The 26,218-nt window shown below is 45.5% G+C and overlaps 1 protein-coding gene across 2 annotated transcripts in view; it reads left to right on the forward strand.

The window, feature by feature from the left end:
* The window catches only part of Dock1 (dedicator of cytokinesis 1), a 516,862-nt gene that overhangs the window by 159,719 nt on the left and 330,925 nt on the right, over positions 1-26,218 (forward strand). For both annotated transcript variants that reach the window (XM_015995837.3, XM_006976933.4), the window contains exons 24-25: positions 23,677-23,747; positions 26,067-26,173. In XM_015995837.3, the coding sequence (XP_015851323.1) occupies positions 23,677-23,747; positions 26,067-26,173 (178 nt within the window). The remainder of the gene's footprint in view (positions 1-23,676; positions 23,748-26,066; positions 26,174-26,218) is intronic.

Consider the following 26,218-nt stretch of genomic DNA (forward strand, 5'->3'; position numbering starts at 1 on the left):
ATAGGTATCGGTGGCTTTGGTTAAATTGTCCCTTAAATTGTTCTTAAAAAGTACCAGGCCTTAAGATGACCAGAGAGATATTGGTTATAATGAAGTTACTGTTGTCTAAAAATTCTGACAGATGGGAACAAATACAGAGACCTGCAGCCAGACAATATGCAGAGTCTGAGGCCTTGGAATACTCAGTCCTGAAAGGGGTGTCTCCATCAAATTCTGCCTGGGCTCAGGAAACCCTGTGGAAGAGGAGGCAGAAAGAGTGTCACAGCCAAAGGGAATGGTGAACACCAAGAAAACAAGGGTCTTTCTAAGCACAACAGGATGGATACACACATGAACTCAGAGACTGAGGTAGCATGCACAGGGCCTACAGGAATCTATACCAGATGGGGTCCTAGTGTGGGGAGGACAAGTGGACACACATCTCCATCCCTAACACAGATGCTATCTCTAATTGATAACCACTTGGAAATGAAAATTTACTTTTTTCCAAGGAATCTCTTTGGGAAAACAAACTAAAGGGATGCTCATGCTCAACAGTATATGCCAACAGGAAATAATCCCAACAGCATCTTTGGAGCATCCTTGTCTCATAATGTTGCCTCGGGGCCTTTTCTTTCTTTTTTTTTGTTTCAATTTTATCTTTATTTTTATTTTTTTTCCTTTTTCACCCCACAGATCCTTTGTGTGTGTGTGTGTGTGTGTGTGTGTGTGTGTGTGTGTGTGTGTGTGTATGATGTATATATATATATATAATAGTTTCTGGTTTTGTGCTTTTATGATATTCCTGAGTGTGTAAATGAGTGGGTCTGTTTCTTGTGCCTTTTCTTTGGCTCTTTTCTGTCAATTTGTCTTGTTCAATTCCAATGTGTTAGCTTTGCTTTGTCTTATTATATTTTATTGTTATTCCTTAGAAGCCTGTTTGTTTTCTAATGAGAGACAGAAAGGATATGGATCTGGATAGAAGGGGAGGTAGAGAGGAACAAGGAGGAGTAGAGGAAGGGGAAACCATAATCTGGATGTATCATGAAAAAATTCTACTTTCAATAGAAGGAAAAAAAAAGAACATTTTGTGAGATTGAGTGTGCAAAATGTGCATAGAATGTGAATATTAGCTACATGGGAGTTATGTTAAGTGTATTATATGTAGACACTTGGATCTCATCTGTATTAATAAAGTACATGTATTTCAGGTTACCAGCGTGAAATTCTCAAGACCTCCAGGGTCACTTTATGCACAGAGACAGAGACAAAGCATATTTCTATACAGCTTGGTGGATATAGTGAAAGATGTTCATAGTTGGCTGCAGAAGCCTCTAGATGGTAAAGGAAGAAGGTCAGGCTTGGAGAAAAGAAAAAGACCCTCTACAGCTTCCACCTAGATTCCTGTGTAATTAACTGCCTTCCATGCTTTATTTGGACAGCTTCCTATACCATGTGTCTGTGACACATGGTGGCTTGGTTAGTACCAGCACTTGTGAGGTGGATCTCTGGCAGTTCCTGGCCAGCCTGGTCTACATATCAACTTCCAGGCCAGTTAGTGCTGCATAGTGAGACCCTGTATCAAACCAAACCAAACCAACCAACCAAACAAGCACCCCAAAGTATAGGTGACAGTTTGAGATCATTTGGTAAATGGCTTTTTGTCATTTTAGAACAGCAAGAGGAAACATCAGCTTCTCAAGTGGATGCTGAGTTCTGCTGTAGTTAGAACATCAAGTTCAATAGTATTATATAACATTGAATCTGAGTTGGCGAGGCCAAAGAAATTCTCATGGAGCTCAGACTCACGCGGTACTCCCGGGGGCATGGAAGCTGAGACAGGGGAACAAGACAGCAGGAGAGCATGGCTGTTCTGGGTGGGTCTTGAAGAGAATATGGGGTAGAGTCTTACTTCCTGGATCTTTGAGGAGCTGTTCTAGGCAGTCTGAGAATTCCCAGGTGCTAACCCTTCTAGAAACTAATTAAGGGCTACCCTGGGGTGGGGTAGAGGAGTTCTTCAGTATGAAGACAGCCAAGTAAGTCAGTAAATCAGCTTCCAGGCTGATTCATAGTATAATACCCCTTATCCCTTATCTTGGTCAAGTCTTCTGTGGGGTGTTGAAGATTTGAGGCAAGCTTTGGTAAGGTCATTCTGATGAAAGGCACGTGGCTTCACGGCTAGCAATGGCATCATTGAGGGTCTCCTGCAGCAATGATTAATAACTTTGGTATTAGTTGGTCACTATCTAGGTAAATAATACTTTTGATTACAAATGCATATTTTGGAATATGTCATGAATCTCATCCCATGCTTTAGTCACAACTGTTTTTGTGCATTATTGTACTTGTCAATGTCTAGATTTTCTAAGATCCAGAGCCGGGGCACTTCTTTTTCTCTGATGGCCATTTCATTTCATTTTCAAATAGATGAAATGATTTCCTTGCCCTTGCTTTTATGTGCGCGCGCGCGCGTGTGTGTGTGTGTGTGTGTGTGTGTGTGTGTGTGTGTGTGTAAGTTTTCTCTGCTTTGTTGTAAATGGTCCTTTCCAAATGCAGACTGAAAGCCAGCAGGTTTTCTCTGCTTGTGATGCCAATTAATGGTGGAGCTGGAAAACTTAGCCCTCATTTGATTTAACTCGATACTCAGTTAGTTGTCAACAAGAATCTCATCTTTTCCATTACCGTCTCTTCAGACTCACGGTGAAGCCATCAGACACTAAACCTTTCGGCGATTGGTTGCTGGATCTTTTGTCCTTTTTTCTTATTATTTCACTGTTTACCGTCATCTCCAATGACATTTTCTCCTTCTTTAGTCATTTGTGGAAGGAGCAGGCACATTTTTTTCAGAGCAAAATACCTTTTTTGTTTTTTCTTCCAGATTGCAAAGCTAGAATGTTGTTCCTCGCCTGCATTAAATGTGCCCACCACTAGTTATTAAATGCCATCAAACTGACTCATGGTCATGTTCCAGCAGAAACCTCAATATTCCTTTTCAGTCTGCTCTAGCTTATGTCTTTCCGTGCAAGCTTGTTTGGGTTGAAGTTAATCTCTCACTTCTGTTATTGCTCTGAAAATAACAATGATTATGGCGATTTCTGAGTAACTTATCATTTGTTTGAAGTGTATAGATGAATGGCAACCTAAAAAGATGTATTCTTTTTCTTTTACTGTTACCCAGAACAGTGAGCTTGAATTCACATATTTTGGGCTGTGGAAATGGCTCAGTGGGCAAGAGCGTTTGTTGCATAAAGCATAAGGACCTGGGTTCAGATTCCCAGAACCCAGGCATGGTGGTGTGCTTTCATAACTCTAACACTGGGGGCAGGGCCAAGAGACAGCCAGATCCTAGGGGCTTGATGGACAGCCGGACTAACTGAAATGGCAAACTCCATGTTCTTGAGAGACCCTGACTCAAATAATCAGGTGAAGAGTGATTGAGGAGAACACTGAGCCTTCTAGCCTCTACACATGCATTCATGGGTATACACTTTCTTGCCTTGTGCATGCACACGTTTATACCAACCCCACATACAATTAGTAAACATAAATAAGTTCGCATGCATTGAGTTTTCCATGTTTCTTATGCTTGATGGTTCTGCATGCCAGAGGCATCCAGCCTGAAAGAAACTTAGAATCCTGTCACCCTTGGATGATCTGTGACCACACTTGTCCCAATGGTCAAAGAGAAAGCCCCACATTTAGGAAGGCCCCTCCACAGGAGTTCAGTAGATGTGATGAGTTATTGTCTTGTTGAGTGTAACACGTGTATCCAACTTACAAATGCTTTGGTTGACTGAGTGAATGGGAACTTGTGAAGACCTACTGCCTTAGGAGTTGGCTGGGTATTTGATGGCTTTGTCTAATGTGGAGTAATTTAGCCTATGATTTTGGGGCGTCTGATCTACTTTGCTCCATGGTATCCCACTGTGGATACCAATTGTGGAAAGGATGCTACAGATCTGGGTGAGGCCTTTTTCTCCATGTATGTGTCATCCATTGATGAGAAGATCAGCCCACACAGGGCAGAAAGACAGAGCCACGTGGGAAATTGATCCATTGGGCTGTGCATTCATTGTTTATTGTGAGGAGTTGATGTAAGTAGTGGGGTGCCAGATAAGCAAGTCCTGGACTGTGGGACAGCTGGTCACTGGGAAGATGGTGCCGCTGTCTTCCTCCTTGGAAAATCCTCTTCTGCTCCTCACAGTTTTAGGTGGAGTTCCTCAAGTCCACCTGAATTGCCAGGGAAGCTTTTTTTCCACCAAGTCAGCTGAATGCAGATGTTTGTCACAGTACAATACAGGTTACATCCACAGCAATGCCTAGATTAATTGAATAGCCAAGCCGAACCTAAAACATGGCTCTGCAGGAGGCTATGGACACCTTCGGGCATTTGCCTCCTTGTGTGTAAGTCAGGGACCAGGATAGCAGAGAGGATGGGAGGAGGTGGAGGCATCTCCCTTCCCCAGGAACGTGAAAGTCAGCCAAGTGGTCTACAGCTTCTAGGGTGGCGCAGGAGCCAGGCAGGGCCAGTGAGCTGTGGAGGGTCTTGTATTTTAGGGAGAGAAGCCAGGACTTGGGCCTCAGGGAGGAGGGTTCACTAACCCCTGATGGTGCTCCATATGGAGGAGGGCTGGGAAGGGCTTCTATGCATCTCCTTTTAGGAAATGAGGAACGGGCTTCATTCCCCTGGTCCAGTATCCTCTGTACTAACAGGAGAGGGCTGTGGTGGCAAGTCCCAGTGGGTTAGAAGGAGGAGAGACCCTTGACTTGAATTGTGATGCATACCTGCTGGCATGTGCTAGGCATAGCAGGAGACCCAGAAGACAGCGGGGAGAAGGAAAGGAAGGGATGATGCATGGGTGCTGGAAGGCTCCTGTGGGCACTGGCGACATTCTTCCCAGGTCAGGTGGTGCCATCAGAGCACACAGAACTGCTCCCACCCGGGGTGGACCACTGAGTGCCATTAGGGTCGGGACTCTGAGGACTCCAACCTTACACACTCTCAGATGGCTATGGATACCCCTTGATGCATAACTGCCCCCCCATGTGCCCTGGGCCTCCTCCCCTTCTTTATTTACTTTTTCTTTTTTTATTCATTTATTATTAATATCTAAACGATTATGTTTCATAATTACCTTTTTAAAAACCAAATTTGTTTTTTAAAATATTTATTTTGTGTGTGTATCTGTGGGTCTTTTTGTGTGTGTGTATATGTCTGTGTCTGTGTGTTGGTGTAAGGGTATGTGTGGTTGAGTTCAGGTGTCCATGGAGGCCAGAGGTGTCAGATACCCCTGGAGCTGGGTTGTAGGTGTTTGTTGGCCACCTGATTTGGGTGTTGGAAACCAAACTTGGCCCAACTCTTTTGCAGAAGCAGTGAGCACTCCTAACCACCGAGCCAAAAAAAAAAAGTAATTGTTTTTGTTGAGTATCTTCCTTCCTTCCTCTTTTACCTGTTCCCGTTCCCTGTTTTGTACCCATCGGCCTCCTGTAATCCCCCTTTCCTCTTTCAGGCCATAGGGTTCCCTTTGCCCACAGTGAGTTGTGGATTTGAAGGGCTTGTTCCCTAAGTGGGTATGGATCACCCTGTGTGGCTGGTGTGTGGATTAGTCCTGAGTGAGGAACAGTCTCTGCCTTCAGGGTTCAAGGTGGATGGCTCTCATTCTGGGGCTAGTTCAGAGCAAACCTGTAGTCAGGTCAGTAGGTCTTGTGGCCTGGATGCAAGCTGTGTGCTCTATGGCCAGGAAGGGGATGCTTGGAGAAGGCACTAGGAAAAGGAGAGATTGTCGGGAAGATTTTTGAGCTCTCCTCAGTTTGGGCTTGCTTTGATTCAAGGGCTCTTTTCTAGTTCTGTGTTGTAGCAATTTACAACCACAAGATTGCCAAACTATTCTTATTTACAAGCAAAATGCATCAGAAAAGATGGAGGTATATACGTTAGCATCATTATAGCTGTGATGAAACACCATGACCAAAGACAACTTGGGGAGGAACGGGTTTCTTTCACTCACACTTCCATATAACAGTTCATCCTCAAAGCAGTGAGGGCAGGAACTCACACAGGGCAGGGACCTGGAGGCAGGAGCTGATGCAGAGGCCACGGAGGGGAGCTGCTTACTGGCTTGTTCTCTGGGGCTTGCTCAGCCTGCTTTCTTATAGGACTCAGGACACTAGCCCAGGGATGGCACCACCCATCAATCAGTAATTTACAAAATGTCCTACAGGCTGACCTATAACCTGATCTTATGGAGGCATTTTCTTAGTTGAGGTTTCCTCCTCTCAGATGCCTTCAGTTTGTACCAACCTGACATAAAGCTAGCCAGCACAGAAGGGGGACCCCTGGTTGTGCTCCAGAGACACCCCATTAGGAGTCTGGGTGATCTGCACCTGCTTTTGGAGAAAGGGTTTTTGCAAACCTGACTAAGATAACATGAGGTCACAGAGTAGATGGACCCTAATCCAGTGTGGCTGGTGGGTTTGGGGCATGGGACACAGCACAGGATGGAGGGAAGACGCCAGAAGTAGGTGTCACATGACAAGGAGACAATCCAGAGGAAACATGTCCTACTGACTGACTGAACCTCAGACTTAAATCCTCTGTGCTTGTGGTACCGGAAGTGTGAGCCACTCTGACTGGGACACCAGAGCTGACTAACCCAGACTGCAGAAACCAGAATCCTGCCTTTTGGGCCTTCTTCGCTTCTCCTCTTGTCTTGCGTGGGGCTCCGGCTGACCCTAATGTCTCCTGGCTCCTCTCATGACTTGGTTGTGTTGGCATTTTTACTGTGGTCTGCCAGGCTGTGGCAGTCCTCCTGGTGGACTTCTCCGGCCCCTTTTATATTCCTCATCTCTTTTCTGTGGTTCCTCCTTCCACACCACCACTACTCTAGGTCTCCAGGGCCTCTGTGTCCAGGAACGGCCCCACTCATCTCTGGGAATTCACTGTCCCCTCATGGACGGATGGGAGAGATGACACCTTAGAGGGGATGTCTGTTGCCAGCGATGGTCGTCTTTGCCACCAGCCTTTCCTCTACCCAAGATATTGTTTGACACGAGGGAGTTGTTTGTTTAGTTTCATGGTCTTTCTTTTTATTTATTTATTTGTGTGTTTGTTTATTTTTCTATTTATTTATTTGCTTATTTATTTGGTGGTGGTGGGGGGGAGAGTCTCACACTATAGCCCAGTATTGTCCCTGAATTCACTCTGTAGCCATGTGGGTCTTCAATTTGTGGCTGTCTTCCTGTCTTAGCCCCATGAATGCTGAGATTATAAGAACGGGACATCATACCTGGCTTTAGAAATACTTTGGATTGCCTAAGCTTTTCTCTATCTATTTTGGCAACCCTTAGAGAAATTCCTCTCTCTGTATATTTCAGTATAAATTGACATCAGGTGTCTTCCTCAATTTCTTTCTACTTTATTTCCCAAGGCAGGTCTCTTGCTGAGCCTTGAACCCTCCAATTCCTGATAGTCTAGCTCTCCAGCTTGTTCTGGGGCAATCCCTTTTTCCTGCTTCCCAAGAGCTAGGAGGAGTACAAAAGCCTCCAGGCCTGCCTGTTTTTTATTGTGGGTGCTAGGGATCTGCACTCCGATCCTTACGCTTGTGCACTAATTGACTTCTCCACTGAACCATTGCCCTTGCGTGTGTGTGTGTGTGTGTGTGTGTGTGTGTGTGTGTGTGTGTGTTTAAATTATTAATTTGGGTGTTATTGTTTTATAGCTTCTGATACAAAATGTTTGGGACACAAATTATAGCTTGTTTGAAGAGGACTGTGGAAACATGTTAGCTTCTGGAAGGGGGAGGCAATTTGAGATGGGCAGTTTTGCACAGTGTCTAGTGTTTGGGACATGGGGTGGCTCTCCATTCTGGTTTCCTTGGATTCCTACTATGTAGGTGCCATGGTAGATTGATAGCTAGTGATGACATTAGCAGTGGATGCTCAGGAGACATGGCTGATTCGGGATGCCAAGCAGCAGCATTGGAACGTATTAACTAGATGAACACACTCAGGTCTGTTTCTGAGATACTTGGAGCCATGTAGCTATGTCTGAGATGTGTGTCTGTCACTGTTGGAGACCATTGTGTGTGTCAGTCAGAAGCTGTCAAGATGCAGGTTGTGGCTTGGAGTCAGTGAGTTAGTAGCTGGGAACAGGATGTTCTCATACCCCCCAATTCATGTGGAGTTTTTTTGTTTGTTTTTAAATTGTGATGAAATGTGTCTGACATAAAGCTAAATGAGTTATAACCATCTTTTAAAATATTTATTTTTATTATCTTTAATTGTGTGTGTGCATGCATGCACATGTATGAGTGCAGGTGTCTATGGAGGCCAGAGCTGGCATTGGATCCCCTGGAGCTGGAGTTACAAGTAGTTGTCAGCACCAGATATAGTTCTGGGAACCAAGTTCAGGTCCCTCTAGAAAAGCGGTAAATGCTCTTAACTGCTGGGCCATGTTTCTAGCCCTGTTAAAGACAACTTAACATGAGCAGTTTCACTGCCTTGGGGACATTCACAGTGTGTGCCTATGTCACTGTCCAAAACACTGTCATATTGTTGGTTGTTGTTGTTGTTTTACATTTTTTGGCTCTTTGTTCTTTGCGGGAGCCCACCACCCAGCTCCCAAATAAGTCACACGGAGACTTATTTATGCCCAGCCTTAGCTTGGCTTGTTTCTTGCCAGCTTTTCTTAACTTAAATTGTCCTATCGATCTTTTGCCTCTGGGCTTTTACCTATCTCTATTCTGTATACCTTCCTTTCTTACTCCATTGCTGGTTGTATAGCTGGCCCCTGATGCTGTCCTCTCCTTCTCCTTTTCTTGCTCCTTGATCTTTTTCCTCCTTCTATTTATTCCCTCTGCCTGACAGCCCCACCTATCCTTTCTCCTGCCTTGCTATTGGCCAGTCAGCTCTTTATTAGACCATCAAGTGTTTTAGACAGGCACAGTAACACAGCTTCACAGTTAAACAAAGGCAGCATAAAAGAATGCAGCACATCTTTGCATCGTTAAACAAATGTTCCACAGCATAAACAAATGTAACATATCTTAAAATAATGTTCCACAACACTGTAACCAAGAGGAAACCCTATACCCATAGGCGTTGCTACCCTCTCCTCTGTTCCCCCAGCCCCTGACTACTCTTATCTGTTTCCTACTGTGCATATTTCATATTAATGGCACAAGGAAGCCAGTGACCTTTCTAGTCTGACTTCTATTCCTTCACATAGTTCAGGATTTGCTGCTATGGTGGCACCTAGCAACCCTTCATGGGAGGCTAAATGGGATTCCTGTGTGCAAAGGAGCCACGTTCTGTTCACACATCCATCCTTGATGGGCACTTGGGTGGCTTCTGCTGTGAACATAGCTTCTGGGAGGGGTCCTAAACAGGATTTTAATAAGTTCCTGTCATATATGCCTAGGTTTGGCCATGCTAGCTCACGTAATAATCCCTCCAGTTTGTTGAGAATGACATTCTTTTGTTTTATTTATATGGGTTTCATCCAAGTTACTCAGATGAGTGACAGATTGATCTCAAAATCTCCCCCTTTCAATTAAAAACAAAAATTTACATCCATTATAGTTGACTACTGACTGTCCCCCCCCCCCCCCATGAGATGTCTGTTAAAGCCTTATTACTTGGGATCTTGATTTTGGGAAATGGTGAAGCCTTTAGGAGCCAGGACCTTGTGTGTTCAAGAGGAAATGTGGGGCTTTGGTGGCTTCTTCTTTATCATTTGCTTTCTGGTCAAAAAGCATGTGTGCATGTGTGTGTATCAGGGCTGTGGAGTGGTGTGTTCCACCATGAACTCCCTACCATTGCTGTAGGGAGCCCTCACCAGAAACCCTGTCTCAGATGAGGGGCTGCAGAACATTCCTTAATTACCTCGGGTTTTTTGTTTGTTTGCTTGTTTTTGGTTTTTTGAGACAGGGTTTCTCTGTGTAGCTTTGTGCCTCTCCTGGAATTCACTCTGTAGCCAGGCTGGCCTTGAACTCACAGAGATCCACCTGTCTCTGCCTCCCGAGTGCTGGGATTAAAGGCATGCACCACCACCGCCCGGGTACCGAAGGTATTTTTTATAGGCACAGGAAACAGGCTAATAATCCTCTCTAAGATCAATGTGAGTCTCTTTCATGTTCTTCACTGTTCAAGATCTTCATGGGGATCAAGGGCTAAGGAACTGATGCTCACACTGCTTGCCTCTGAGCAAAGGGAAAGGTGTCCAGCATACTGAAGGGGAGAGTTGAAGGAGCATACTGAAGGGCAAAGTCTCAGGGCAGCAAAGATGTCCTAAGGGTTTCCAGCTCATATGTATGCATCACTGCCTAATACAAGGCATTGGAGTGCTGCTGCCTTCTTAATTACTGAGAGCAGGCTGGAATCCATTTAGGACCCAGAGCATCATAGTGCCTGTTCTGTGGAGGAGCCTCCGGCTGGTCAAGAACACTGGTTCTGTTCTCCAGGAAAGCCTTGTTCTACTGTTACAAACCACTTCCTCCCCTTGAGTACCCCAGTTAATGCTCACCATATGCTCCGGGAGAAACCAAGAGAAATTGGTATTTAAGAACCCATGAGCCAGGGATGAGATGAACAGGCCCATGAATTCTGTTGTGGTGTATCTGCCAGACTTGTGCCTCTCTGTTGACATTTAAACCTGTTCAAATTGAATGAAGCCAGACTTTCTGATCTTCCACTACCCTGGTGTATGTCATTTGCTTCGTAGGCACTTGTGGGCAGAGGCTCCTGGGCTGGGCAGAGAAGTTGCAGAGTCCCTCCATCACTGTGCTAAGTAGTCCTGGGCAAAACTGATGGGACTGTGGGTACAGGAGTGACTGTAGCGGCAGTGTTAGGGGGCTGAGAAGCACTGGGCACTGGTGCTGGATGAGTCAAGGGAGAGCAGAGCTGCCGTCTTAGAAGTGTGACTCATCAGCCTGGCTGTCCCTGTATGTCACCATGGCTTAAGTTCCATGCTGCCCACAGTGCTGTCAGCATAGGCAGTGGCACTGGTGTTATCTGTGAGTGGGTCTTGACTAGTTCTCCCTTGGGAGATGAGGACAGACTCCCAGAACAGTAGCCGAGAGGCAGTTGTACAGTGATGTGAAATAGTTGTGTCTCACAGGTGGCGTTTTGGCTCCCTGAAAGTTCGTCTTCATTGTACTTTATGAAAGTGTCCATCAGAAATAGTGAAAATAAAAGCCAATTGGTCTTGCAGTACGCGCTGCAAAGGCATGCTCATTCGAGGTGCCTTTCGGCGTTGGCACTGGCAGTGTGCTGGCTTTTAGGGCAAGTGTGCTAATAAACAGCAGATGACTCACTTAGGACGGCAGTTCATCCTGATACAGCTCGGGAGGTCTGAAGTCCAAGAATAAAGCATCAGAATGGCCATGTGGACTTGAGGGGAAACTTTCGCTGCCCCCCATCTTTGGGTCTTTCCTGGGGGTCCTTGGTTTAGTTAGTTAGGGTTTCTATTGCCGCGATGAAACACCATGACCAAAAACAAGTTGGGGAGTAAGGGGTTTATTTGGCTTACACTTCTACATCATAGTTCATCACTGAAGGAAGTCAGGATAGGAACTCAAGCAGGCCAGGAACCTGGAGGCAGGAGCTGATGCAGAGGCCACGGAGGGGGTTACTTACTGACCGTGGTTTACTCAACCTGCTTTCTTGTAGAACCCAGGATCACCCACCTAGAGGTGGGCCCATCCACAATGGGCTGGGGCCTTTCACATCAATCACTAATGAAGAAAATGCCCTACAGGCTTGCTTACAGCCACATCTTATGGAGGTGTTGGTGAGGTTCCCTCCTCTGTGATGACTCTAGCTTGTGTCAAGTTGACATAAAACTAGCCAGCACATGGCCCTCCCTTTGCAGCTGATTCTCAGCCAGTCCCTATCGCTGTCCGTACCTAGTGACCCTTCTGTGTGTGTTTCTGCCTACCCTTCCTTCCCTTCTCTGATACAGATTCCCCACTTACCATTGTCTTTAGGGGCTCCCCTCACACAGATGTGATTTTTCTATGTAAAGATTCTATGCCTGGATCACTCACTCCATGCTACTGAGGCTTCTCCGTCTGCTCTGGGCTGCTAACAGGATTCTTGAGACTTGAGTCATATGTGATAAGCAGGAGTGTATTATTACTCACAGTTCAAGCACAAGGCCTCATTCCCCTTCCTGTGATCACGTGATGGAGCCTAGGCGGGTAAGAGGAGTGAGTGATAGCCCCTCCCCTTCGTAGGACAGACTCTGGAGCCCTTATAGCTTAATCACCTCTTCATAGACTCCCATATTTTCCCAAGGGTCAGTGTACTTGAACTTAAATTTTGAAGAGGGCTTTCAAATACAAGACTGGTGTTAGGACTCATGTATATTTTAGATGAAGTCAAGGAGAAATGGGCATGCGCTTCCAGTACCTCAGGTTCAGGTAGGCTGGTTTGGCTGGAAAGGGTGGTAGTGGGTTACCTGGCCAGTGTCTGTTTTCTCTGTATTTTCTTTACTCTGTCTAGCACTGCTGAGCTGTGTGTACACCTTGACTTCCCTCTTTGTACTGTCTGAGGGTAGGACAGTGGGACAGAGTGGGGACAGCAAGGCAGCAGATGGTGTAGAGATGATTAGCCAGCCTCACCTTGGACCAGTGATCTGGAGGCTCCACTTCCTTCTTGCTTTGGTCTCCTCTGCCCTCTGGCACATGCTGTGTTCCCTGGTGGGATCCTAAAAGATTCCATTTTGTTCCAGATTATTCAGGCCATGAGGAAACCCAAGTGTAATGTGCTATGCTCACTCTCTGCTTACTGTTTTCAAAATTGCTTCACTGAGGTTCAGGCCCCTCAGTGGCTGTGGGTCTGGACCAGTTTCCCCACCTGTCCTCTTCTGAATTTCAAGTATGTTTTAGATAGTCCTCATCATTTGGAAGTCAAGCTTTGCCTCCTGGAAACTGTCTAGACAGGTATCCAATTTGCACCAATCAGCAGGCCTTCTCACACGATTGCTTTCCTTTTTTCCAAGCTCTTCCTAACATGACTGAGCTGGTAGAAACTTTAAAAAGAAAGGAGAGAGGGGGTGGGGGTGGAGGCATGCAAGGAAAATTGAAAAGTTCAGTAATGTAATTCAGGTTTGTTCCTGCTAAATTGCACTAATTCCTCTGTTTAGCATGTCTAGATTACTGACAGGAGATCAACAGAGGCTAAGGCACAGGGACATTTTTTCCTTTCTGCTGTGTTTGGCTTCCTGGTCTTCCTCTCTTTGCCTTGCCTCTGCCTCTAGTCATGGGTCTTCTCGTGCCTGCCATCTGCAAGGCATGCCTGCTCTTCTGGGCCACTGCGGCTTTGTCCTGAGTCATTGAGTCATGGTGGCTTCTTTATACTCTACCCTTGACTCATTCTCTTCTAGTTTCTCTTAGGCCTGGCACTGGGGACAAGGGCCATATGTTGGTTCCAGCTTTCTGTCTGATAGTGCTAGAGAGTTGTGTGGGAGGAAGGGGGGGGTGCTGGGTATGCTCACTTAATTAAGGCTAGATACAGAGAAAGAAATCATTGTGGCTTGAGCCAACCAACTGTGATGTCTGCTGGCTCTGGACTTGGCTTTGGACCTCTGTGCTGTGGGGACCTGTATGTGACACAGCCACATGAATCAGGAAGTTCGTGTGTGTGTGTGTGTGTGTGTGTGTGTGTGTGTGTGTGTGTGTGCGCGCGCGCACGCGCGCGCGCGTGCGTATCTTGTTCAAGCTTTTAGTGAGAAGTATCCCAAGATGCTGAAAACATTCCTACACAGTAAAAAAACCTCTCTCCCAATTGTCAGTATTCTCAAAAGTGGTGCAACCTTTTTGGGTGTTAAATGTGGAAGCATGGCCTGGGTTCAGTGAGAAACATACATAGATTTACCATTTCTTTATTAAATGTTGGTAGCACTTGGGGATCGATAGATATACTTAGGACAGGTAATTCCACTGACAGTAGGGCTGTAGTACACCCAAGCCTCAGGAGAGATGAGGAATGCTGTCAGGAAGGGTAGGACCTGTGGCAGGGGACCAAGGAAAGAGGTGAGAAACTCAAGGTGTAGGTAATCTAATAGAATTTTCTTCTGCTTTCTATTTGTGTGGGTTCTGTCCATGCCCCCACACTCCTCCTGCTCTGCTCTGAAAGCCACAGACCCCTGTCCATTCTCTGTCAACCCACTGTGTACAACCACGTGCCCTGTTTCAAGACCTCCATCCATGGGTAGCCCCTGGCAGGCATGTTATTTCCAGTTTTCTTTACCAAAGATCTGATATTTCTGAGGTCTTCCGGAGTCAGAACTCTGAAGTCTGAGAGGAGACTCTGTTGACTTATATATATTTTAGCTCAAAAATCTACAAATGGAATCATTTTAATATGCGTTTTTCTCCAGAAATATGTAAATTAATAATTGCTTCATACATTATTCAAGAAAAACTTATTTTGTATCACCGATAGCTCTTGTAATCTTATATAAAGATATGCTAATGGATTTAATTAAAATAATTATGCTGAATAATGTAGCTGAACTTTACCCTAAAATAGTATCTATTAATCGTCATCAGTAGTAATATTTTTAGGCAGAGAGACACTCTTAGCATTAAACTGACACTGGGTAGAAAGTGCATTTTTTCGTTTTGTTTTACAGTTTGTATTAAGTTAGCATTCTCATGAGAGGCATGACAATGAAATTATGTGAACTATAAAATTTATTTAATTTTTTAAACCTCAACTCTTTTCCTGTTGAGAAAACTTTAAAAGCATCTTCTGCCCTTTTGTGGTCCTTTTAATGAGTTTCCCATTTTTTTCCTTTTGAAACTTTGGTTTCTCTGTGTTCCTTGTCCATTTGGTTCCCTTTTGACCTCATTTACCTTCTTTGGGGTTTTGATTGCCGAACGCTCTGAATTCATGATTACTTGGATATTAAGAGATGAACCCAATTTTAGGAAGGACACTCGGCAGCCTGCCTGTCTCCTCATAGAAGTGGAAATAGCTTTTCCTGCAGCATGATTCTGTGTCTTACACCATATATCACTTGCTGGCTTTCATCTGCCCTCAGTGGTGGATCAGTATAGCAATACACATCCCCACATCTCTCTCTCTCTGTCTCTCTGTGTCTCTCTCTGTCTCTCTGTCTCTGTCTCTCTCTGTGCAGTTATATGAGAAGTCAGCCTTGGGTTTTGTGCCCTCAGGCACACCACCTTGTTTTTTCTTTGAGGCAGGGTCTCTCACTGGCCTGGAGCAAGGCTAATTAGCTATTAAGCCCCAGGAATCTGCTTGTCTTCACCTCTCCAGTGCTGAGATTAGAAGTGTCAAACCATGATGCCAAGCTTTTCTTTATGTGAGTTCTGGAGCTCGAACTCATATCCTTGTGTTTGTAAAAACAAAACAAAACAAAACAAAAAAACAAAACAAAAAACAGAACAAAACAAAACCCAGACATACTTTACCAATTGGGCCATCTCCCAGGCCCTCATTTCACATGCCTGTGTGTGAGGTCTCAAGTGTGTGTTTTGTTCTCAGTATGTCCCTGGGTCAGTGGACGTTTGCCCACAGGCTCAAGTATATTCAGAATTGGACTAGTCCATCAGGATGGACAGATAAAAGCTCCATCCACTTTAAAGAGAACCTCAAGCCTGGCTCGAATCTGCTGTGATGCTTGTTTAGCTGTATTTCAGACAAACAGAAGGAAATAACTGGCTTAAAAAAACTGGCTTTCAGTTGTAAGTTCCCCTCTGACTTAATGAAGAGCAGATGAGTAAACAGAACCCAGGTCAGTGGGCTTGTCTGAATTCCTGCAGGGCTTTTCCATTCTTTGATAGAGCAGGGCATAGGGTGAATGGCCCATGGTCCCAGCCTCATGGGATGGATTCAGAGAGATACGCCCCCCTGCCCCTCCACTCAGCTCTGTCTCTTGACAACATCCCAAAGGCCTGTCCACCATTCCATTCCCCCAACTTCACAGCCTCAGAAATGGGTGAGTGCTCTCCCACTGTGCAAGGCCCAGGAAGCCTGGACTACTGTGCTGAGGCCACTGTTGAGGACAGATTGTCACATTCTGAGCAGACCTTTCTTCGCGTGAGGAAGAGCCTTCACTGATTTTCCTAGAATAATAAAAACCAAACAAATCCAGAAGGAAATGCAAATGCCCTTTCATTGCTCCTTGAGAACTTCCATTGACTAGTTGTAAGATTTCCAGGGAGTTCGGACTCGGGGTGGAGAGCCCTGCAGGCAGGGTGCTTTCTGAATTAACATTTGCTGCATCCGCATGCTGTCCTGTGGGCCACTGTGCTGGTGGAACTGGCCAGAGTCTGTTGTGTACTGGACACCCTTTGTTATCCCTGGGCAAGCTTATCTGCTCATGGCATTTCTTTCTTCCGGTGTCTCCGGGAGGTAGGTCCCGTCAACCACAGCCATTAGTTACTACCTGGTAGTACATTCAAATTGCAGATGGTGGACTCCATCATCGTTCCTAATACTAGCCTGGAGCCCTGCCCTCTGTCACCCTGCACTGTCTCTCCTGTCCACACTGCTGGTATCAGTGCACCTGTGAGCCATTACCTTTTTTGCTATGGTGTCTCTTTAGATAAGACTGCCCAGTGTCATCTGCCCACAGGGTGCTGTGTCTTGGCTTCTTTTTGAAGCAACAGCCCTTCCACATGACCAAGACCTGCCCTCAGAGCAGTGGCCCCACTCTATAGAGGACATTGATGCCTCTGACAAGCTCAAGCCCAGTCTCTAGCACGGTGAACTCTGAGCATATCCTAGTGTTTATTGGAAACAAGACAAGCAAGATGTGGTCCTCAGCCCGGTGGTTCACACTGGCCCAGGGGTGAGTCAGGGAGGGAGGGAGGGAAGCAGAGCTGCTGAGTCCGGAACATAAGATAAGGTGGTTTTCTCTCTTTGCTGAGGGTGTCAACAGGCATGGCTGCAAGCGGAGAGGCAGGGGTTGTTTCAGGACCCAGTGAAGACCTCACCAGGCTTCCTTTCTTTTGGGAGTCCTGGTGACTGTCATTGCCTCCTGTTCTCTGGGAAAATGGAGAACACAGGACATCCCTTTCTATGGGCACATGAGCAAGCCGACTTTGGATTACTGCCCTTAAGAATGTCTCTAGCTATTTAATTCAGCATTTCTGTGTCCTGGAGAGAGTAGGATCTAAACAAAGTGTGGAGACTAAGCAGATTAACTGAAGTCGTGGTGGTAGGGGTTGCCATGGGAGAGGGTGTAGTGCACAAGCCCATAAAGGAAACCATAGGGGCTCTACATTTTTCTGAAGAGGGTTCTTTAGGTGGACCAGAGCCCAGGAGCCTGAGACAATGCTGGCCAGCTCACCCTTACCCCCAGAGCAGAGGATGTCACTATTTGTCACGATATATATATATCTCCCAGGAAAAAATGAGCTGGGGGGTCAGAGCAGAGGTAGGAGACCAGCTAGAAGCTTGAGGCATTGGATGGGATATTTACAGAAGGGAGAAGGTGGCAGGGTCGGGGCAAGTTTAATACTAGGTAGCTTTGTGGTTCTCAGAAGTGGACTGTGAAGAAGGGGGATGCTTGAGCGGCTGATATCCAAGTGGATAGCCTACAGCCAAGGCTGTGGAGGAAGAAGGCATCCGAAGCCCAGAAGCCCTTGGGCAGGTGTGAAGCTCAGAAGAAAGGGGGCATGCATGTCAGGGGTGAAAGGTGATGAGATCCCAGAGCCCATAGGTAGAGGGGACCGCCCCCCCCCAAGAGGCGGCTGCAGGGTCCCGAGGATGGTCACATAAGCAGAGGCCTCATGTCACAGCAATTCCGATTTGTGGTCTAACTCTCTTCTCCTTAAACCGTTTTTCTTGTAAGATAGGAGGTCTGCCATGCTTAGTCTGATGAACTGCGTTCTGGGCTAATGGGCTTTGTGAGATCACTGGCCTCTGAGGCTCTGCTCAGCAGGCACTGACTTCTGTGCACATCCCTAGGACGTCCTTGGGTGAGGAGGCCGGAGAGAACCTCACTGGGGAAGCCTACCGGGACCCTGTCTCTGACTTGCCATTCTGACTGTCCTGCTGAACAGTGAGCTGGGTGGCTTAAGGCTGCTTGGGGACGGTGGCTCATAAAGCCCTGTCTGGTTCATGGCTGTCTGCTGTATCCTTGTGAGGTGCTGTTTATGGAGTTGCTGCTGGCAGCTGAATACTTTGTTGGGTTCAGTATAAAATGTGCCGAGCCTATCTACACCTTCCCCTCTGGACGTCCACAAACTAAATGAGACACTTTAAAAGACCAAGCAGCCAGCCTTTGCAGATACTCATTATTAAATGTCACCATAAATACTTTCTAGTTTTCCACACCAAGTCTGAGGGAGTTGAAGCAGAACATTTGAAACCAGAAAGAAATGATTTCTATTTAGCGCTTTTTTTCAGTAGCAGCCCAGGGTTACTAATTGGAAACCCTGGATCTGTTTGGTGTTGAAAGGCAGTACTAATGCCTGCAAAGAACAACAGGCACCCGAAATGTATGAGGGAGAGTTAGGGGACAAGGTGCTCATCAGCCCTGTGTGTTTTCATGATTGTATGTGTACTCACATGTATGGTATGTGTGCGGAGGTCAGAGGACAACCTCAGAGTTATTCCTCAGGTGTCTTTCACTTTTTGCCTGAGACAAGACTTCTAGATGGTCTGGAATTTCTCCAGGTAGACTAGGGTAGTTAGTTCTACCTAGCTAGCAAGGTTCTGGGGATCTAGTTGTCTCCACCTACCAATCTCATCATTGCTAAACCTGGCCTTTTACCTGTACTCCAAGACAGCTCTGCACTTCCCTTTCCCATCTGTGGCAGCCCGCTCAAGGGCTCCCCCTAGAGGTTGTGACCATTTAGTGTATCAATTGGGCCAGGATGTTGGCATTGTGTAGATTAAGATTCTAGTCATGTGACTTGAATCTGGCTGCTGAAGCCTTCCACACCTGAGTGCAGATCCATTCTCAGCACCCCACCTCTGCCCCCATATGCTTTCATTCTAAATATGGGCTGCTTTCTTCCTTCCTTCCTTCCTTCCTTCCTTCCTTCCTTCCTTCCTTCCTTTCTTTCTTTCTTTCTTTCTTTCTTTCTTTCTTTCTTTTTTGGTTTTCTAATGGTTTTGAAAATTAAGGCGAAAGCCTCCTGCATGGGCCAGACTGGGACATTTGTAAGGGGCTCATATTTTTTCTATTACATGTCGCCCTCTGTGTGGTGGGGTTTCTATTTTTCTGCCAACTGGCTTCTCTCAGCGTCTAATCTTAATGCCAGACAGTTCTGGCACTTTCTACAAAGCCAAAATGCAGGCACATGGAAGGGCGCCAGCCACTGTGACTTTCCTCCACCCTCTTTGGCAGAAGATTCCCCCCTCACTTTCACCTGCTCCATGATATTTTGACTTTTCCAGAATGTTTAAAATGTAGTCATAGTCTGTGTGACCTTCTGGATCCCCCCCGGCTTAGCCCAGTGCATCTGGGATTCATCTGCGTGTGTGCAACTGTGGTTTGGTACTCTCAATGCTCCTTGGGACTTCATGGTATGGCTTCATCGCTTAAGGGACTTTTTACTTTTTGGTCACTTATTTTGTTTTTAATTGATTAGCAGTAAGGGTGCCCGACCTGATCACATGCAGGGTTTCTCTAATTCTAACATCTAGGGGTGCACTTGATGGGCATATTCTTCTTTCTGTCTCACTGCAACAAGCTGCCAAGATTGTGTCTGACCTTGCTTTGCTATCTCTGCCCCCCCCCCCCCCCCCCCCCCCCCCCCCCCCGACTAGCAGCACAGGCACATTGCTGAACACTTTGGTTCTCTTTTAGCAATTCTACAAGATGGAGTGGTGCCTCCCTGCGGTTTTGCTTTGCATGCTCCTGATGAGTAGTGGTGTTGAAATCTCTCTCCTCTTCCTTCCCCTTCCCTCCACTTCTCCACTCCTCCCTTCTTCTTCTCTTACTCCCCCCTCCTCCTCTCCTCTCTCTCCCTTCTCCCCCTCCCCTTCTCTTTCTCTGTCCCTCTTTATTTCTTTCCTCCAGCTGGCCTTGATCTTGCCAATGACCTTGAACTCCTGACCCATCTACCTTCAACTTCCAGGTTCTGGGATTACAGATGTGCACTACCATGTCTGTCTGGTGCTAAGCATCTTTGCGAGTGCTCATTTTTCAACTGTCCATCTTCCCTCAGAGAAGTGTCTCTTCCAGTCTTTTGCATTTTTTTTTAAAGTACAGTGTGTTATTTCTTATTGAGTTTCTGAGCTCTTTGAACATGCTGGATATGAATCTTCCAGATAGAGATTCATAGCTAACTTCTCCCTGTGTATGACTCCTGCTTTGTTATCCAAACTGTGCCTTTCAGAGATGTGGCTCTTTGTTTTGAGTGTTTTCTTTTATAGTCTGTGCAGTTATTATTGTGTGTGAGAAATCTTAGCTTGGTCCAAAGTTATAAACATCTTCTTTTAAAGGTTTCATAGTTCTAAGTTTTTCATTTAAGACCAATGATGCATTTATAAGTTTACCTTGGTATCATGTGTGGATCTGGAATGAATTCATTTGGTGATGCTTTTGGAGAACTGGTGCTTTTGTTACAACTCCCTTGACCATGTATGCTCAGGGAGATACTCTGAGAGTGAGTTCTGCTTGTTTGGGGGAGGAAAACACTGATTCCATCATGGTTTCTGGCACTCCAAGTGCCAGTTTTCTCTCTTTTCCATTTGATTTGAGCTTCCCTGTAGTTCCTTGAAGGAATTGACATGAGTCAGATGGCATTGCATCAGAAGCAGGACACTGTGTGGCACATGTGCTACTTAGAGTCACAGACAGAATGTGACAAAGCCAGATCACAACACTGATGCTCAGGAACTTTTCCCAGCATGGTATAGCTGAGGGGTAGGGTCTCCCGCTTCCCCTGGATTCACTTGTATTTCTACTGTTCAGTGCTTTCTGTGAATAAGGCCGAAATCACTAATGCCTGGATTGTCACTCTCTTCCTCTGATACCTCTCACTTCCATCCACATAGGAATCCTGACAGAATTAGAGATGTCTCTGTGGTGGAGTGTGCTCCTTGGGTGTATGCTCAGGAGTACTACAGTTGGGTCATATGGTATTGCTATTAAAAAAGTTTTAATTACATTTATTTATTTATCTATTTACCTATCTACCTATTTATTTATTTGTTTAGTGTGTGTATGTGTGTGTGTGTGTGTGTGTGTGTGTGTGTGTGTGTGTGTTGTAGGGGGTGCACACATGCCAGGGAGTATGTGTGGAAGTCAGAGTACAACTTCCAGGAGTTAGTTCTGTCCTATCATGTGGCTCCTAAGGGTTGGACGCAGGTCATCAAGTTTGGTAGCAAGTGCCATGACGCCACTAAGCTGTCTTTCTAGCTCCCCTTTGCTTTGAACTTCTGGACAAAACTTCATACTGGTTTCCGTAACGACTGCTCTTTCACACTCCTCTCAACAGTGAATGAGGGCCTTTCTTTCTCTGCATCCTCACCAGCATTGTCTCTTTTTTTATGACAACCATTCTGACTGGGGTGAGATGGAACTCAAAGTAGCTTTAATTCTCATTTCTCTGATGGCTAAGGATGCTGCACATTAAAAAAAAATACATATTGGGCATTCATTTATCTTCTTTTGAAAACAGTCTTTTCATTTCATTAGCCCATTTGTTGACTGGCAGTTTTGTTGATTGGCAGTTTTTTGCTTGTTTAATTTATCACAATAACAAGGAAATGGAACGAGCCATCAACAGATGAATGGATAATGAAATTGTGGTTTGTATACCCAGTTGAATTTTATTCAGTAATAGAGAAAAAATAAAATCATGAACATTGCAAGAAAATGAATAGATATGAAAAATATATTAAGTGAGATGACCCAGAGTCAAAAACACAAATATTGAATGTTCTCTGTCTATGGGGATCCCAGCTTATAATGTGTGTGTGTGTGTGTGTGTGTGTGTGTGTGTGTGTGTGTGTGTGTACAGACGAATGCTATGAAACTACTGAGGAGCCTGCAGAAAAGAGGAATGAGGAGATTTCAAACAAGTGACAGAAGGGAGTTGAGGAGACTATGGAGCCAGCAGAGGGGGCACCAGTCAGGGGGGCGGGAGAGAAATGGGGAAGAGAATTAATAAAAATAAAGTTTGTTTGAAAGTGCTGTAATGAAACCTAGTATTGTGTGTACTAATTTAAAATTTTCAGTAAATACCTGAGTGGACAGGTCTTGGCATGGAGAATGGCAGGTAATAGACTTGATCTCTGCTCTCCGTCTGTGAGGTGCTGGGCTTTCTAGAACAGGGGTTCTTCACTTCTTTGTGCTCATAACTCTCTTTCACCTGGGAAATGTTTACGTGACTCCAGGTATATGGGAATATCCAGATCAGTAAGTACTGAGGATGCATCATTCAAAATGTATTTAAAAACAATGATTGGATATGCATAGAATTTTACTACTCATCAAAGAGAAGAGCAAATGTGCATATTAATGATACACACATGCTTGTTTGTATATCTCAATATTCCAAGGATATGCTAATGAGATGCATGCTGAAGAGCGATAGTAGGGAAATTTCACAAGTCTCTCCTTCCTGTAAATCAAGCCACTGTTACTTCTTTAAAGGCAGAAAATGTTATTATGGTAAGAATACTGTGATTCATTAACATATAGTGTTCGGGATCTGAACTGCAGGTCTGGGGGTGGGGCAGAGCTCCTTGCCCATGTGTGGTGTGATAGCATGCTCAGTGCCCAGTGGGCGTGCTGTGTGTGCAGAGCCAGGGCTGCTGCAGTGAGGTGTGGTGTGGGCAGACACGAAACACTCAGGCATACTGCATACTTGATTTTGAACCAAGTTTGGGGTCCTGTATGTTCCCCAAACCTTGACTGTGGCCTGACTTCTCAAGCCCTCCATGTTTGTGTGTGAGGACCCAGATGGAGTGCCTGCCTGTAGTTTAAGAAGCTGGAAGACACAGAGGTGAAAGCTGGAGGTGACTGAGTAAAGATCAACATGGTCTTTCACTAAAGGACACAGACAGCAGGAAGACATCTTTGGGGTAGAATAGAACTGCCTCTGTGTGCCACAGTGGATTTGGTAAAAGGGTATTTTTCTAGGTGATTGGTGTTCATTTTGTTATTTGAGGCATTGATTCAGTTAAAGGAGATGACTATTTCTGCTCAACTCACTTAGTTTTACAAGCATTGCTTATTGGTGTTCACTAATGTCACCTTCCCCTCTTTGGCCCTATAATGTTACTTGTATATATGTTTAGAGGGCTGATCATTTGGTTTTGGATAATTAGTTGGCATGCTCTTCCTAAGGAAGACTATTTCTTCCACTCTATATTCATTAGTTGCCAGTGGTTCTTTGTCGAGGATTGAAGACCCATGAGCTTTCCCCATCCATATTGGTATTGGTATGCATATTGGTGTTGTCCTTGTTCAGGTAGCCATGTTAGTAAGACTTCATGGGTTTAGCTTCTGACATTTTTTGAGGCACAATCTCACAGCAGACTCCCTGTTCTGTGACTCTTACAATCTCTCTGCCCTCTTAAGCCTGTGGACACAAAAGAAATGCCCATAAGAGGTGGTTTTGTTCATTTGTCATTGTGGTTAAGCCTCCTCTGGAAGCAATCTTTCTCCTCTCAGTTCTTCTGTGGATCTTTATCAAAATTACAAGATTGTGCTAAGATTTGCGTGCCTTAATTATGCTCAACCTCCCTCTTTCTGGTTTGCAGGGGGCAGCCCTGAAGTACTTGCCGACGATCGTCAATGATGTGAAGTTGGTGTTTGATCCCAAGGAGCTCAGGTAATTGTCCTGAAAACAGATGTTTGCCATGTGCAGCTTTTTGTTAGAGCATTCAGTTTGGAGCATGCTATAGGCTGCCTCATCCCTACAGAGGTCAATGCCCTGGATTGGGTGGAATGGATGCGGCTGATTTGCCTTTTTGTAGAGAGGGCTTTACCTGCCAACAGCCACTATTTTGTTGTTGTTGTTGGAAAATGGTTTACACTACAATGGGACTATGGCCCAAGGTTGTCTTAGTTTGTCTGGCTGTTCTGTGATAAAACACCCTGACAAAAACAACATGAGGGAGAAAGTGTTTTTTATGGCTCACCGTTCAAGGTATAGCCCATCATGGCAGGGAACCCTCTGAGGAGGTGGCCACTGATCATTCAGAGTGGAATATTAGTCTAGGGACCAGCTTTTCCCTTCTTGGGTTATGCCCCTTTCAGTCTTCTTTGTTGCATAAGCTGCAGATCCTGTGGCTTTCTGACAAGTTCTTTGATGGACGTTTAGCCTTTGATCCCACGTGTGAGCCCCGGCAGCCCGGTCCATCTCTGCTTTATGTTTGTTTGAGGTTTGACACAATGAACCATGTGCAGGAAATGGCATCATTTGTGCTGACCAGACCCTCCAAATATCTGTGTGAGGACATTTGTCCCTGAGGGGTCATCTTTCCTTCACTTTATATCCACCCTAAGCCATTAATGTCTTGAAATTGAAGGGCAAGGGGGCTCCTGGACAGCACTCTCTCTGATTTGCCTGAGATTTAGTGTCCAACAGGGACACACTTATTTTCTGCTTCCAGGACCCTGACATTCGGGTTCTAGCTTAGCAGGCTCCAAGTGAAGAAAGAGAAACCTATGTGATCCAGATGTTGGTTTGCTCAGCTGTGTCTCTGCAAAGTCCTTTTCTAGGAGCATGGTTTTAAAAAGGATGGTCCCTGGACCAGCAGCACCCATGGCTCCAGTAATTATGAGAAGCCAAATCCCAAGCTCTTCCTGAATCTTCTTAGTTAGACATGGTTGCCTAGTGTCTGGTTTCCATTAACCCTCAAGGGATTCCAGTAGACGTTTGAGATGCACAGGCCTGGAGACAGTGAGAGAAAGTGGAGAAAGTTGTCTGGTGGGAGCCAGAGCCATGTCCAGTGGAGGGACACCAACCCTGCTTGTGACTGGCAGTTGTGGCATGTATTTGGAACTCTGCCGAAGACCTGTTTCCCCTGGGCTGCCTGCCTTCACTCTCTGCTCAGTGCCTCAATGTGCCTCATTAATGCCTTCTATACCAAGTTTTGCAAATGACATTAAAATCACACACACACACACACACACACACACACACACACACACACACATGCACACACGTGCACAAACACACTTTTCAAGTAAGCATTCTTTCTTTACAGTCAGCTTCTAAACTGAAGGCACCTTGTTTTCCTGGTATAATGTCTTCTATAATTACGTAATTAGTAGTGACTTTCATGGCATACCTTCCCATGCTGGCCCACCATTTATTTTGGCTACAACGTGCATCTCTCCTCGTACAAAGCAGGCTTCACAAAACAATGTTCATGCATCAGTCAGTTAGCCTCTGTGATGATGCTAGAGTATTGGTTTGATGTTAGCCTAAATTTGCTTGTCCTTGGTAACTAAGCTGCTGAGTGCCTCGGATTCAATGCCTGCTTGGTCGTTTTGATAACACACCCTAGCTGATTGTGCCGTTTTTTTACCCTTGTAGAATATGCTAATAAGATTTTTGGGCAGCCAGGCGGTGGTGGCGCACGCCTTTAATCCCAGTACTCGGGAGGCAGAGGCGGGTGGATCTCTGTGAGTTCGAGGCCAGCCTGGGCTCCAAAGCGAGTTCCAGGAAAGGCGCAAAGCTACACAGAGAAACCCTGTCTTGAAAAACCAAAAAAAAAAAAAAAAAGAAAGATTTTTGGGAAGTTTCTCCTTTCTTGAGTGCTTAAAAATTTTGTATACATGTGTATATTGAACACAGGGTAATGTGTTTTTCCATTTTCAGGAAATTCTCAAGTGGCCACACCCCTTTCCTTTCCTACCCATAAAGCCCGAAGGATCTAATTTCTTTACACTCTTACCAGCACTTACCATTGTATGTAATTTGAATTGTAGCCACTCACTCTGTAGTAAGAACCAATGTTTTACAACACAGATTCCTAGGATAAGATTCGGACCTGGATTTTGTAAAGGCCTCTAGCAAACCTGGTCTTGACATTTTAGGGCTGTTTCCTACCCCGGTGATTCTGCACCACCTTGGGACGGTGTGGGTTGTGCGGGGGCTGGCCATGCTTCTGAACCATGTCACTTGCGTTTCTCCTCGTAGCAAAATGTTCACGGAATTCATCCTGAACGTCCCTGCGGGCTTGCTGACTGTCCAGAAACTCTACTGCTTGATTGAGATTGTTCATAGTGACCTCTTCACACAGCACGGTGAGTGGATCCCCGGGAATTAGGAAATCGTCTGATTGTTCAGTC

Source organism: Peromyscus maniculatus, chromosome 1 (genome assembly GCF_049852395.1).
Source record: "Peromyscus maniculatus bairdii isolate BWxNUB_F1_BW_parent chromosome 1, HU_Pman_BW_mat_3.1, whole genome shotgun sequence".
Taxonomy (NCBI): domain Eukaryota; kingdom Metazoa; phylum Chordata; class Mammalia; order Rodentia; family Cricetidae; genus Peromyscus; species Peromyscus maniculatus.